Below are 16,454 nucleotides of genomic sequence, written 5' to 3'. Positions count from 1 at the left end.
CGCATTATAAGTGCAAATAATAAATGAATAAATAAATAAATACAAGCCTTCCACAACAATACACTTTACAAGCCATTGAGGACATTCTGTTTGCACAGCAGTGGGAGCATAACACCCCGAGACATTTCATTCTGCAATGTTGTCGCCTAACCCTCACAGAAAACATCTTTGAATATAATGGCACATCATTCCTACAGACCCATGGGACTTCGATGGACAGTACTTTTGCCCCAAGCTAAGCAGGGGTCTATGTCAGTGATTTTGAAAACAAATACATCCTCAGTGATACTAATTCTTATAAAACCAAGATTCTTTTTTGGAAACGTTACATCAACAATGTTATCATGATATGGAATGGCACTCCAGACACCCTACCAGAATTTCACGGATGGATTAACACCAGAGATGAATTTCTCAAATTCACGTACACTGCGAGTGAACATAAATTGGACTTCCGGGACATTACCATGTACATAGAAAATAACAACATCAACACCAAAACATTCTACAAACCAACTGCCAAGAACAGTCTTCTTTCATTTAACAGGTTCATCCACATCCACTAAGAGAAAACCTCCCATACAGTCAATTTGTATTTATCAGACACAACTGTAGCAAAATACCAGACTACAAAACACAAGCGCAAGACCTGAGTCTCAAACTAAAAGCTAGGGATTACCCTGACAAAAAAATACAAAAGTGTCAAAAGAGAGCAAGAAACCAACACAGAGACAATCTCCTGGAGACATCACTGGGGAGCAAAATAAAGACATCCTTAAATGCAATACAACATACAACAAGGCCTCAAACACAGTTAAAAGAATTGTTAACAAAAACTGGCAGAACCTCACATCAGGAACCCTCAAGTGGCCTAAACAGGGCTTCGTGAACAAGAGGACTAAGAACATCCGCGACTTACAGGTGCATACCAGACCACCACCTGCCAGGCCTAACATGGAATCAATAACTAACATGTGGAACCTCGCACCCATAATTGGTCACTATCCTGCGGGTCCTGCTCTGACTGAAAACTTACAAAAATCACAAAGACCATACAACTAAAAAATGATCTAAAATGGACTTTGAGACATCATACAAACTGCAATACCATCTATGTCATCTATATGATCACTTGCCCGTGTAACCTGAAATACATAAGGATGACATGCCAGAAGGTAAAACAGAGAATCTGAGGGAACCGGAGCAACATTAAATGCAACAAAACAACCACCAAAATGAGCACTCATTTCATCAGCCTCAAACACACAATTGAAGAAATCAGCTAGGGGGTCCCAGAAACACTAACCTGAAAGAATGACAACGCATACGCATCCTTTTTTAAAAGGAACAACGGTGGGTCCATCGTCTTAAGACCTATGACGATGGTCTGAATGATAATATAACATGGCACTCAATCTTGCATTAACTATGAAGAACTATCACGATCCGTCAAACAACATCTGCCTGAAATAAGCCAGGTCATACTAGAATTCAACTGCTAACATTATACCAGTTTAGCACTATTTACTGTGTCCAGCAGCAAACTGCTTTTTTAAGAATTAAAAAAAATATTACATTCCCTCATACATACCCCCATTCAAATATTTCGGTGACCCACCATACCGAAAGACAGTCTTTCAACTATGCCAACCTATTTGGTCATCACTTATTATCTACAAATTGCATCCTCTACCTGCCCGCATCACCAGGGCACTGAAGACAGAGCCAGCACAAGTTGCAGACAGGATCTCACAAAGGTATTCCTCCATTTAGACGGTGGCACGCTTCCCGCCTCCGCGCATTATACCACTAAAACTCTATTCACTTTACTTCCCACTAACAGAGAGAGTCCAGTTGCCCATCTCCAGACGAAGCATGATCATCTCCTAAATGAGGTATTAGTTGCCATCATGAATCTAGATATGCTGAACAGCTTTGAAAGCGCTTAAGGGCTGTTTTACATTCTCAACAGCACCATGCGCAACGTGTACATGTAAGCTACCTCTGTAACTCATTACTGCATTGACTACAGTTTTGTTTTTATGTAAAGTTCCACCTCTCTTAGTAGAGACTTCGTAGTTATAGATAGTTAACTTAAAGATGACTATTTATCACGCTAAGATCGCAATAGATCTTAAGTTGTTGTTTTGTTCTGTTTTTATGGTCTTTTTTTCTTTCTCCTGTCATAGACACAATTTCTTCTGTAACTCGTAAGTGAGCGAACAGGCTCACTCAAGAAAAAGGGTAAGTGCACTACTTACTCCCACAAGTTACTGCACAGTAGAGTGTCACTATGTGGTCCTGAAGAAAGCCCGCCGACCCGACAGGGCACCAATGGGCTGAAACATGTCGACCAGCTACGACCTTCAGTAGGTGCCATAGAACAGTAACTCTTCTATGTTTGCCCCGTTCCTTTTCTTTAATCTTACACCATCCCCAAGACAATAAAATCCATATTGATAGATGGGGGTAATCTTAACCGCACTCCAATCTCACCCTCACTCTTTCTGATCACAACTGTAAGAAACCTTTGGGCCCTCCTCCAGGTGGAGGAAAGCATAAAAAAGACCCAATGATGATGCTTTTCACTTAACCTACCAGGCGGAGAACCAAGATATACCGCACCGAAGGTTAATTCGTGAATGAGGGTTGTTTAAGTACACAAGAACCCCAGACCCTGGTTACACACATGACTTGTGGTTCATTCCCCCGTGATTCTGTATCTGATAGAGAAAGTAGGCAGTTTACAATCGTATTGCTATGTTATACATTTAAATATTTTAGTATTTCGTCTATCTTGTTTCATTTATCTCGTTTTTCAGAAGTAGAATTTTGTATCTCTTGTCAGCATTTTCAAAGCCTAACGTGATATTTAGTTGATGAAATTGCTAGTTGATTGTTTTCCTAAAAGCATTAATAAAGCGAAACCTCTGCAATTTTTACAAAATCTGTATAATCCTTCAAAAGTAACTTCGACAAACTGATGGTAAATTGTATTGTGCACGCTGGTGGGAAGAGGGTGGTATTTTTCCATTTGCCTAACTATTATATGAATGATTGACCTGCAGTAATAATTTGCCTATTGCAACATTACTTTTCGTTCAATATTAAAAGTATGTGTTTATTCAATTTTACATTGTTTATATGCTTTATACCGTTTTATATTATTTGTTGCCGTTTGATAATGTGTATGTGTTCAACCTGCACTGAGACAGAAGGCTGAGACCATGTAAAACAATGTGCCTCTTATGGACCCAATGTGTTCAAGAGCACATCTGCCTCATTCAGCTTCATAAGGGTCTCCAAAACGGTCCTGGAAGGCCGGATCCATTCCAGATTTTGTGCATATCCCCATTTAGATACATGTAGTTATTTTAAATATCTGGCATGGATCCGGCCCTCCAGGACCGGTTTGGAGAACCACTTAAAGTGTAAACCCTCTAGTGTCTCACTGTCATCGAAGCTAGGTGGAGGCCACAAACACAGTGCGAATTCAAGGCAGCTGGCATGATAGGCGAAAGAACTGTGTTGGATGGAAAGTGATATCTCTGGGCATCAGGGTTAGATTTTGGACAATTCTGCCTCAGTTCCCTTCTAAACTACCAATAATCATAACCACCTTTTTATAAACTAAAAATAATCAGAGTATTTTACTCTTGTGGTCTGTCATGCTAACATGCAATGATTTTATGGGAAGTTCAGTGTAGACAAGCTAAGACAACCCCAAACCCCGTCTTCGCTGCACGTTATTTCCGCCCACTAGAAGTAGCAAAATGTCAAAACCTCTGAATTGATTGGCAGTTTCACTACACATGACCAAGGACCATGCTTCAGTCTCAATATTACGCGTTAGTATGGGTTCCCTCAAAGAGTGTTCCTAGGATGTATACATACAGTAGATGTTTTCGTTGTTTTCCTTTTAAACATGGAAAATAAATTAACAAAAAATAACAAAAATCATACATGATTTCCACTTTTCATGCCACATATAGCATCTCCGGATCAAACAACTTACTTTCTTTCCTTCCACCCCAGGTGCTCCCATCCTACCAGGAAATCCACGGAATCCCTGTAAACACCAGAGACCTGTTAGTCACTATTGCAGACAGCGCAATACGCACGCATCAGAGAATCCAAGTCTAAGGTTTCACATTGGCATATATTAAGAACACTGACTTTCCAGCAGGCTCTCTGCAGTTCATATTTGGTGCTTGTGAAGTTGGCGTACAGTCCAGTTGTGCTTAACTTTAGTAATATTTAGTGATGTATTGCCTTTCATCTAATATATGTTTTAGGATCTTTTTATATAGCTCTGTAAATGTTGTTGAATGATTCTCTGATATTGTTTCCTAGGACATTGCTTAGTAACACAATATCCTAGAAAATCAGTGAAGAATTATTCTTTAATACTTCGAAAATGAATGCAATGGTATTCTTGAAAGTGGAGCTAACAGTAAAACATGGACTGTAATTTAAGGAATCTCCTTTCTAGGTCATAAAACCTTATACTTACTCGGGAGTATCTTTTGCCAGTAATTTATCCAGTCCTAGAATGATCAGTCGACCCAAGAGGGCGCAAGAATGCTAGGATGAGGACCAGGGGGACGAAGTGGACTCTGAGGAGGACCAGGAGTAGGAGGTCCACTCAGATGACCTAGAGGACCAAGACCAGGGGAACCAAGAGGATGAAAATGAAGACAAGGAGAACTATGGAAGGAGGAGGACAATGAGAAAGAGCAAAATGAGGACCAAGACAAGTAGGAGGAACACAACCACCAGGAGGAGCTGTAAAAAGAGAGCCAGGACCATTTGGAGGATAAGCAGGACTCATAACATGGTTGAACGAGACCAGAAAGGCCAGGAAGACCAAGAGAACCATGGGTACAAAAACAGGAGGACAAAGATGACAAGGAGTACCAGGACAAAGAGGACCATGATAGCAACAGGATGACCGTGAGGAGGGACACAAAAGAGGTTAAGGACCAAGAAGATCAAGACCAGGAAAACCAAGAAGACTAATACTGGAAGGAGGAGAACTAGGAAGATGAAGAGATGGACCATGAAGAGAAGGAGGACAAAGAAGGTAGAGTACCGAAAAGGTCAGGAGTGGTACCAGTAAAAACTATGGGCCAGGACCTTCAGGAAGGTCATGGACACCAGAAACACCAGGTGACCAGGACCAGGAGGTCCAGTAAAGACCCAAGTCAAGTAGGACTCAGCGCAAGACCAGGAGTAAACCTAAGACCTCTAGAACCAGAAGCATCAGTCAGACAATGACCAAGACAGCCATAAACAAAGTGAGGTCCAGTAAAGACACACCTTGAAGATGTTGTAATTATTACTATTTATTATTATTATTATTATTAGACAGGACAACCAGAAGTGATACAGAACCAAAAGTATTAGGACACACCTATCGTAAACAGCTTTTTGTTTTGCTTCTTAGGCCATGGCCCTGGATCAATCTTCTACCTTTTGCAGTTCACTTAAAGCACCTGTGTACAATACAATACAATGAAGAACTGAGACAGGTGGAATTTAACTTGATAGCACATCTGGAGGCTGAAGTAAGTTGATTTTATGTAAACTTCAAATCAGGACACCAATACTGAGCAGATGATACAGATGGGTAATGAATGTCAGAAGGTTATGCACGTAATGCCGAGATGGGAGTCAGGATTTGCCTCATGTTTTGTTTGTCTATTATTTGTTTGTCCATACTGAAATATGCAGCATCAGGAAGTTCATAAAACGTCTGTTTTTGGAAGGTAAATTAAAAAAGCATGAGCAGCAACAATGTTCCTAGTAACATCACTTGGTGTTAACATATGTTACTATCTTTTGAGGCTGTACATTGTTTTCAATCTCTTGAATTGTGTACTAATATTACTGTAACTGTAAATCTCAGGCATCCGTGGAGATAGTCCACTTTCAGATAGTCTAGACTTGATTACTGTTCAGTGAAAAACTATGGGCCTGATTTATAGTTCGGCAGACAGGAGCTTCCGCTGAAAAAGGTGACAAAGTGCCCGCCAAACCCTCGGTTCACCCGCCTCATTCAGGGAAAGACTGACTGTAAGTATTCCGTACACAGAGTCAACGGGTTCATCAATGGAATACTTCCATCAATGACCCGATGGCGTAGAGGCCGTCAGAGGAAATACATTACACCACACACCTGCCTATTTATGGCGGACAGTGTAATGCTTTTTTTCCTGTCCATTACCACCTGAACAAAGATGGTGCTGATGAACAGGAGAAAAAAATTATAATGAGAGGAAAATTATAATGAGAGGAAATTTCTCGGGTATATGGGCTATTAGTTTTTTGTTTTTTAGAAGTAAACTCTCTTTGTTTCAAGAAATTTTGTTTTTACAGAGTTTAGTAAACGGCCATCAAAACCAATGGCGGCTGTCCATCAAACTCTTAGTACATTGAAAGGCACTACTGTGTGGCTCCTGTTTGTGTGCAGAGATGACTGATGGGCCAGCGTACATCTCTAAATTTGAGGGACAGAGTACTGTCGGGATAGAGGAGGTTATGTCCTCAACCGTTCTGACAGACACCGCCCAGTCTGTCAATCCCTAGCTAAGGCCTTGAATTGTGTGTGTCTATGGCAGAATTATGTGACATTGCTACCAGACACGATTTTGAACACTGTTCTCTTATGCGGATAAATCTGAGGATTAGTTACTGAGGTAGCATTCCGAATGGTATTGTCCAAAGAAACATTAGGCTGAATGGTACTACTCAGTAACACAGCATATTTTGAGGGGGGTTTCTTTAATGACTCAATAGTAAAATCATCTTTGTTGGACACAGTATCCCAGATATTGGCATTGATTCCAAATAAGGGCACAGGTTTCCTTGTGGCCACATTTATTGTGGGCATGGTATTCCCACAGTATTTTCAATATAGCTTCTTGCTCCTGCCACAGCATTTTCAAAACCTTGTAATTATCCTTGGGCAAACGTTCACATTGACATAATTTCTCCAGGGGCAGTTTACCACACAGACATGGTTTACTAGAGCACAGTAACCCCAATTACAGTACATCTCCCTTCTCAGTGTTGTAGTAGATGTTGTCTTTCTGACACAAGTGCTTTGGCAGAGGTTTTCAGCCTGGTAGCATATCCAAGAGGATATATTAATAGAGGCACAACATCCTGAAAGTCAGAATAGTATTTAGAACAGTATCACAAAGCCACAATGTTTATCCTGTTAAAATAAAACACAAAGTCTGTATTTATCATGGCTCAATGTTCCACTCCAGCATTGATTTTCATTGCACAGTATTGTTTCTGGATGATACGTATAAAGCACATTATTTATCAGGATCATACGATATTCTGCATCCCACTTTATTTATCTAAGGCAGCGTGTTTTTCGTGACAATTAGTACACCTATTAGGCTTTTATATCTTCTAAGTGTATACATTTTTTTGGGAACAGGGTTCATTGTGACCAATATTTCTTTTAAGCTAAAGTTGGCAAGCGGCCATTGCTGCTCTTGTGACACACAAAAATCAGCAGCCCTGTTTTTTTTCTTTTTGTTACTGTGACCAAAGTGTCTTGGGCGGCTATAAAGGTGTTTTTATGGATATACATTTGCCTCAAGAGCATCGTGGCCCTGAAAATGGAAATGTTGCATAACGCTAATTGTTTGCTGAATTGTTGTGGAAAACATAGCTTTCCTTGCTAAAATATTCCAAAAGTATAATTTAAAGTGGTGCCATTTGGCCCCATTTCAGGAATTTGCTGAATGTTATGGCTTCTCGCCCAACCCATATGCAACAAAACACCTGTGATGAAAAGACCTAGATGGATCATCCTATATGATCCGGGATCCAGGGGTTGAGGAGGAATCTTTATAACCATTAGTGCCACTGTATGAAGAACTGAAGTGATAGAACGGGTGCTTGGGAAAGGAGACTCTGAGGACCTCTTTCCACCTCTCGGGCCAGAAAGGACTTCAGATAAACCTTTCCCAGAGCAGAAGAAGCATTCAGCACAAACGATTGCCTACACCGGCATTTCTCCTTTCATTATTGCTGATTTCACGCTTACCTTGTCCCCTTTCTGTCCAGTGTCACCGTCCACACCAGGGTCTCCTTTGTCCCCCTAAGTAAGCAAGTACACCATATACATTATCGATCCCATGTGGCACATGGAAGACTGGTGCAAATTCATAGCAGAAGTGACATCACATACTGAAGCATATGGCATACGAAATACAGGTAGTAGTGTTCCCTTAAAGGGAAGCGTCCGCACATTCCCTAAGCAAGCAGTAATCTAGCAATCATTGAGCGTGAAAAATATAAGTTTCCTACTGTGTATCTGTACACGAGTGCTAGGTTAGCCCCAAACACCTACTACCTAACGGTATAGTCGGCACAACTAAATGTGCATCCAATTTTTACACAAAAACTAGGGCTTTTACAGCACACCACTCGTCCTTATTTAGTCTTGATTACATTCATCACACCTCTGGGTATAAATGGCCCTCTACTACAAATGGAGACAATTCAACAATATTGATCAAAACAGAAATCCAGAAAGATCAATCTTTTTGCTGTTCAGCAGTCTTTATTCATATTATAAAAATGTTAAAAAAACTCCCAGCACACGATTTGCCAAATCGTGATAAATTTAATCAAGACTAAATAAAGACGAGTGGTGTGCTGTAAAAGCCCTCGTTTTTGTGTACAAGCTGAAGCATGCAGACTCTGAGGACTGCTTCCAACCCCATAATAGTAAGTAGGAGGCCTTTGGTTTCTGCTACTTTAGTCCCTGGTTGTTAGGTACTCTTTGCAATCACTACTTTATAACATGATGGAACGTGGGTTTTCAGTAAATATTGTTAAAAACATACAATAGCCCATCATCAGGGCGAAAGGCATAGACTGTTGCCTGCTTTGATCTATCCAGTGGTCAGCGGGGATGGACTTTTTGTTTATTATGACTAAGTACAATCAGTAGCATTGTCTATTCCACATTACCCTAAATTTCAGATAGATTGTTTGACCTATTTAGAGTCTAGATGGAACTGAAAACCCTCCAATCTCTGGAGGAAACTCAAAATACAGAGTATCATCCACTGGCTAAATTTCCTCCACAGTAAGGCTATTATTGTGGAGGAAATTCAGCTGGTGGATTCCTCTTCGTATTTAGAGTTTTCTAGATTCCTAGTCTCCTGTAGTATTTTGCTTCATAAGAGATTATGAGTGACTTGACTTTATCTTTATCATGATCTTGGGGGCTAGACACTTTGGGCCTGATGGATTAGGCATTTTAATGGTCCCAAACGTTCCAATTCAGCATTTGTGACAGTTAAAATGCGTTCTCTTATGTACTGCTCAAATTGTTAGGAGTTAGAAAAGTTTTCAAAGTCCTAAAATGGGATTTGGAATAGACACTGATTTGATATCTGGAAGGGGTGTGTTGTAGGCTTCCTAAAACCCTACCAAATCAGTATCTTAAATATCAATGTTTTGTGATATATAAATGAGGTGGGTGGAACAAGGGTTTGACAGATAGGTACACCATCACCTTTGCAGAGAAGTACCTTGTCTGCAAAACTCTAAATCAGTAAAGTATACAAAAGGGATGACTGGAATGCTTGAATTAATCTCAGCCACATGCAATTACTCATGGCGACATTCCAGTCCATAATTATTTTGCAACCCATGCCACCTCAGTTTGGAGCCATCCATATGCTAATCAGTATTTACTCTGGTACAACAGGAACAGTCCTGCCCGAACTGCCAGACAGGTCCTTCCAAACAGGAACACAAGCAACCTACAAACCGATTTTGCCCTAGCTTGGGCTCATCAGCCAGGTATAACTTGGTTATGATGACAGCATGCACAGAACCCACATCTGGACATACCCGTCCAACTTAGGGCAAGACACAAGTGATGGGCTGGACTGTTCCCATGAAGAGCAGAGTCAAGGCTGATTTGCATATGGCTGGGTCCCAAGCGAGGTGGCATTGGTTGGGATGCTACCCCAAGCAATTGCCAGTGGTTAGACAAACTGCAAGCAACTTAAATACAACAAACTCATAATTAACAGCAAAAATGAATAGATATTCCTTACCATTAAGAGGGTTGCTACAATGACTGTCTATTGACAACTATTATTTTAGATTCATCTTTTTATCTGTTTATTACCTGGCCTGGACAAAGAATTTGGATCTAAAGGATTGATCCTTAACCCCTTCGACGCTGATGACGAGCTGGGCTCGTCATGAGGTAGCCTCCTCGCACGCTCATGACGAGCCCAGCTCGTCACGTAACATGCGTTTTTTAAAAACTCAGCGTACGGGCGGAATTCCGCCCGCACGCATGCGGTTAAGAGAATACACCCCAAACTATGTTCTATGTTTTAATTGAGCCTAGCATTCTGCAATAGCGGCGCACTTCAGCTAAAGTTGAATAAGAATTTTAACTGTACTTGCACTTTAGATTGCTATTTGCACACTGCATTCCACCGGTGCCGCTAGGGCTCACAAAACACTTCCCAGCCTCTGAGCTCAATACTCCAGCCTGCCCGCCCCGGTCCGACTCGGTAGCCAATACCGTTGTGCGGAGGGCGGGGCAGGCAAGAGCCAGACGCCCACAGGAAGTAGAGCGGTTAGCGCTCTAGCTGATCACTATCTGAGGGCTATTTAGGCGGCGAGGAGGCACAACCCAGCGCGGTAAGGGACGACGGTGGCAGCATCTCCTGACCCCGCTTGGCGCCAGAAACAATATTAGAGCGGATGCTCTGCATGTAAACTGTTTTTACCTTGACAATTGCCTATTTTAAAATTGATTACGAATTTTTTAAAAAGAACACTTTTTAATTGAGCCTAGCATTCTGCAATAGCGGCGCACTTCAGCTAAAGTTGAATAAGAATTTTAACTGTACTTGCACTTTAGATTGCTATTTGCACACTGCATTCCACCGGTGCCGCTAGGGCTCACAAAACACTTCCCAGCCTCTGAGCTCAATACTCCAGCCTGCCCGCCCCGGTCCGACTCGGTAGCCAATACCGTTGTGCGGAGGGCGGGGCAGGCAAGAGCCAGACGCCCACAGGAAGTAGAGCGGTTAGCGCTCTAGCTGATCACTATCTGAGGGCTATTTAGCCCCTCGTCGGCTCGAGCGCGCAGCGGTTGCGCGCAGCGGGGCGCCCTGGACGGCGCCTAAGACAAGCCGAAGACCTGCCCGTCTGCGCCCGTCCGCGACAGGACGGGGCACAGGGGCCATGGGGGCTGCATCAATTGGTCTCTCAGGACACCCCCCACGAGTGCTCAAATACACACCTCAGGTACTGCGGCAACTCAAATCTGCCCCACTATCGGGCTGTAAACGGGATGTGTTCCCTGAGATAGAGGGCCCTTTTTCCTGCCATCATTGCCACAGTCAGTTTAGTACTCTAATAAGAGATAATATTGGGGCGAAACACTACCAACCATGCAAATCGCCTAGTAATACTGAGAATGATTCTACCCAGACTCCCTCGGGGAGGAAAAACATACTTTGCAATATTAGGTCACTTTCCAAACATACTGCAGAAGTATGGGACCTAATCTCCTCAAAACAGCCCGACTTATGCTATCTTACAGAAACATGGTTAAAACCACACTCCAACCCTGCTATAACCCTAGGAATCCCTGTCGACTACAAGATAGTCAGACTGGATCGGCCAATAAAAATTGGTGGTGGGATAGCCATTGTACACAAACAAGAGATTAGCATCACGATATTAGACGAACTGAGTACCCCTGAAATTGAACTACTAATTTTTAAAATCGTATGGTCCCCCAAAGAAAGTCAAAAAGGTGCCCTAATATACCGTCCTCCGGGGCCCTGCACAAACTTCTCCAACAGGCTGATTGAGCTACTGGCCCCTCATATAAATGATGAGAGTAACTTCATACTAGTAGGGGATTTGAATGTACACAGCGAAAGGCTGGATTGTAATGAGGCACAGACCTTACTGACAGATTTATCCTTACTAGGACTTATAAAACGAAATTCCGGGCCCACCCATCAGGCTGGACACACTCTTGACCTGATTTTAACTAACTTCCTGTCAGTTTCATGTCTACCTGGAGTTCAGGTTAACTGGACTGATCACTTCTTAATGGAATTCTACACCCCGTATTCTAACTCTACCCCTGCAAGCACTATCTCCCTACCTAGTGTACGCAGACAATGGCACAAAGTTACTGCTGACTCCTTCAAGGAAAAATTCAAGCCCTTTGCCATCCTCCCCACTGATAATGCTGAAATTGCACTTGGAAAATTTGAACGCGCAACTAGGGATGCGATAGATAAAATTGCTCCCATGAAGCAATTTAAACCCCGACCTGCTAAAAAACAGGAAGTCTGGTTCTCGGACCATCAAAGGACGTTAAAGTTAACCGCCAGGAAGCTGGAGAAGAAGTGGAGAACTTCTCATTTGGTAGAGGACAAGAACAAATATTGGGATTCACTATCCATCTATCACAAAGCCATCCGGGTAGCACGAAAAACCCATATTACGGCACAAATCACAGCTGCAGGGAATTCACCCAGGGTCCTCTATCAAATTCTCCAAACATTTGTCAAACCTATAGCATGTGAAACATCTGAGGTAGCATCACAGCAGTTGTGCAATGAAATATCTCAATTTTTTACAGAAAAAATAGACAAAATCTATGAGAAAATAATTTGTGCCAGCAAAACCATCACTACAGATACAGCGCCTCTCCAAATAGATGCCGACCTGAAGCAGAGTACTTACTCACTTGATACCTTCCCTCCTATTTCGTCTGAGAATATCCTCTCTTTGATCTCACAGATCAAAAGTGGTAGCCCAGACGATACTATCCCAGCGAGGATAATGCCCGCCCTAGCGGACCAACTCTGCCCCATGATTGGAGACATGGTAAACCTCTCTCTGAGCACAGGCAATGTCCCTAGAGAATGGAAACGAGCCATTGTTAGGCCAATCAGGAAAAACACTGCGACTCCGTGGACCGAATTGGCTAATCTGAGGCCCATCTCCTTACTACCTTTCCTAGGGAAACTGACTGAGAAGCATGCCAACCACCATCTCTCCAGCTATATCGAACTTGCTGGGGCTCTGGACTACTCTCAGTCAGGTTTCAGACCCAAACATAGCACTGAATCCACCCTTCTGTCAGTCACTGATGACCTGCACATGTACCAGGACAAGGGCATCTCAGTCATCTTGGTTCTTTTAGATCTGTCTGCAGCGTTCGACACCGTGTCACATTCCATCCTGACTGAGCGGTTGTCGAACGCTGGCATTAAGAACAAAGCCCTTGCCTGGTTAAGGAGTTTTTTATCCGATCGCACCCAGACTGTCACCATGGGTGCATATCGTTCTGCGGAGATGGAGATATCGAAAGGGGTGCCCCAGGGTTCGTGTCTAAGCCCGACCCTCTTCAACATTTATGTGGCACCCCTGGCTAGAGTGATGCGTAGGTACGGGTTTATCCCAGTATCCTACGCTGATGACACCCAGCTCCTCTTCCCCTTTAAAACCCTCTCCGCTGAAGCAAGAAACTCCTTCTCGTCAGGCATGAAGGCGGTGGCGCACTGGATGTCCTCCAACTGCCTTCAGTGCAACGTCAGTAAGACGGAAGTCATGCTGTTTGGAGAAGCCAGGATGCTATGGGCCCCGGATTGGTGGCCACAGGATTTGGGAGCAGCCCCAGAACCCAAGCAGATAGTGAAAAACCTGGGGGTCCGTCTGGACCAAGAACTATCTCTAAAACAGCATTCCAACTTCATCTCGGGTTCTTGCTTCCATACCATCAGCATGCTGCGTAAGGTCTTCCCTCTACTGCCGGAATCCTTTAGGAGGACGCTAGTTCAGGCACTCGTGCTAAGTCGGATCGACTATTGTAATGGCCTGCTGCTTTCTGCCAATGAAGGCGTGCTGGCTAAACTCCAGGTCATTCAAAATACAGCGGCCCGCCTAGTTCTGAATGCCCCGCCAAGAACTCCATCCAAACCCCTCCTTGAGCAATTACATTGGCTCTCGATCCGGCAAAGAACAAAATTTAAGATAGCTTGCCTGATCCACAAATGTCTTCATGGACAAGGGCCTGCATATCTTGGAAACAAACTTATTCCCTACATGCCATCTCGAACACTAAGATCAAGCAACAATCTGCTCCTAGTGGTGCCTCGCGCCAAGAAAGCGAGGCATGGGAATAAAGCGTTGTCAATTGCAGGACCCACATTATGGAACAGACTTCCTCTGTCCTTAAGACAGTGTACTGAGCACTTAAAATTCAGAAGGCAACTGAAAACTGTTTTATTTAAAAACGAGATCTAGCATCTGCTCCAAATTCTCATCTTCTGTTTAACCGGCACCAAAAGCGCAGAGATACTCCATCTGGAGTCGATTCAAGCGCTATAAAAACCAGCAAATAAATAAACAAATATATGTGTCACTCCTCGTCCCGACACCATAGAATCCAACTTCCAAAACACCAAGTCAACCGTTGCCACCTGGATGTAGTCCAGCTGCCTAAAGCTCAACTGACGAAACGGAGGCGCTTATCTTTGGGAACAAGCCATCCCCTTGGTACAACACTTGGTGGCCCACCAAACTCTGCCTCAACCTCACCCCTATCAACCATCCCCGCAACCTCGGAATCATCCTGGACAGCTAGCTGACCATGCAACGAGCAACGCTGTATCTTCCTCCTGCTTCCACACCCTCCGTATGCCCCACAAGATCTTCTGATAGATCCCCATCTCCACCAGAAATACGGTCACCCAAGCTCTCATAACCAGCCGCCTGGACTACGGCAACACTCTTTACACTGGAATCACCAAGCAGCTCCTCATCTGCCTCCAGACCATCCAGAACTCCGCAGCAAGACTTATCCTCAACCTCCCCTGAAAAACCAGCACCACCACCCACCTCAAGACCCTGCACTGGCTCCCAGTCCAGAAGAGATGTCACTTCAAACTCCTGACACATGCCTACAAAGCCCTGCACAACTCTGGACCCACCTATATCGAACAACCGCCTGACATTCCACACACCTTCCAGGGTGCACCACTCCGCCTCCCTTGCCCTGGCTCAATCCCCCACATTCATAGCAGTCACTGTGGAGGACGGTCCTTCTCCTACCTCGCTACCAAATCATGGAACAAACCCCCTCTCCACCTGCGTACCTCCCCCTCACTGGAAGACTACAGGAAGAAGCTCAAGACATGACTTCTCGACCAAGGCTGATAGAACCCCAGCGCCTGAAGACCAGCCACGCTATGCAAGACGGACTGATTGATTGTGTTAACTCACGTCATTAATCAGGATTCCTCCATCGTCACCTCACTTGTTTGCATGCAGCACCCTGTATGTGTACCAAGTAATCAATCTACTTTGTAGCTAATGGATATCAATGTCTTTGGTGTGCAAGCAATTGCAACACTATCTGTTGTGGCCCAAATGCTTTATTAAAGTGAATTTGCACGTACTTATAGATGTACTTGATTGATTTCCTAAACACAGTTATTCCCGAAAACGTCTGACCACTACTTTCCCATATTTTACGAAAAACTTCTGATGGAACCATTGTTTGTTATTGAGGTTAGATTCCACTTACTGACATATGGGCTGACTTAAGCCAATTACGCACATCTGATGCGCTTCAAGCAAATCACCTACGTTACTTATCTGACCTTGATTTGTGCGTATTTTGGCATTCGAAAGTGAATGAGTACTAACCTTTAAGACCAGAACTGCTCTTGGCCACCATGAACACCATAGGCGCGACATCATCTGACCATGTTCTCTAGAGAATCTACCAAAAACCAACATCTGAGGGCTAATCCCTGGTGTCCTCCTGGATGAGGAATCACCCCGTGAGCCATGTGACTCTGCTATGTATATAAGATGATCTATCCAAGTACTCAGTGTGCCAATGGTATTTCATCGTTCAGCCCACATATTTTCATGGAAAGCTTGACAATCCAGAGCTGCTCCTGTTCTAGTAGTTTTCCTGAGTATTCGATATGTGGTGAGGATTTCTAGCGTAGCTACTATAACAGCCCTTAGCTTTTGACTTTTGGACTTATCTAAATTACAAACAATTCAGAACTTCTCAGCCAGGAAGGCAAAAGGTCTTATGAAATTTCATCAGGTGTTGCAAGCAATAAAACAAGGGAATCAGCACCTGAGGAAGTAATTATCAATAGTGCAGCAGGTGCAGTGGCCTCTGGATGTTAGGGGCCCATTGCACCCCACTTAAAAACACCTGTGACCACCCAACGAGTGGATATGGCATCCATTTTCCTTGCTTGCACTCTGGAACCATACCACTGTTGTGCCACTGATCTGTGTACATGCAAGGTTGCCGCATTTCAGTATTTGACAGCGGAGCTATGCTCCCTAGACAGATATATGGTCAAGTCTTCTCAAGTAATGTTGTCCACTAT

General features: G+C 43.4%; 1 protein-coding gene across 1 annotated transcript in view; it reads right to left on the bottom strand.

Moving 5' to 3' along the window:
• Positions 1–16,454, bottom strand: part of LOC144763327 (uncharacterized) — a 1,153,250-nt gene that overhangs the window by 180,484 nt on the left and 956,312 nt on the right. The window contains exons 81-82 of the mRNA XM_078648815.1: positions 8,069–8,122; positions 4,016–4,069 (exon numbers count right to left, since the gene is read on the bottom strand). Coding sequence (XP_078504941.1) covers positions 4,016–4,069; positions 8,069–8,122 — 108 coding nt within the window. The remainder of the gene's footprint in view (positions 1–4,015; positions 4,070–8,068; positions 8,123–16,454) is intronic.

This window comes from Lissotriton helveticus, chromosome 1_1 (assembly GCF_964261635.1).
Source record: "Lissotriton helveticus chromosome 1_1, aLisHel1.1, whole genome shotgun sequence".
In the NCBI taxonomy this organism is placed as follows: Eukaryota; Metazoa; Chordata; class Amphibia; order Caudata; family Salamandridae; genus Lissotriton; species Lissotriton helveticus.
The sequence above is the reverse complement of the archived record's forward strand: the minus strand, read 5'-3'. Positions and strand labels throughout refer to the sequence as shown.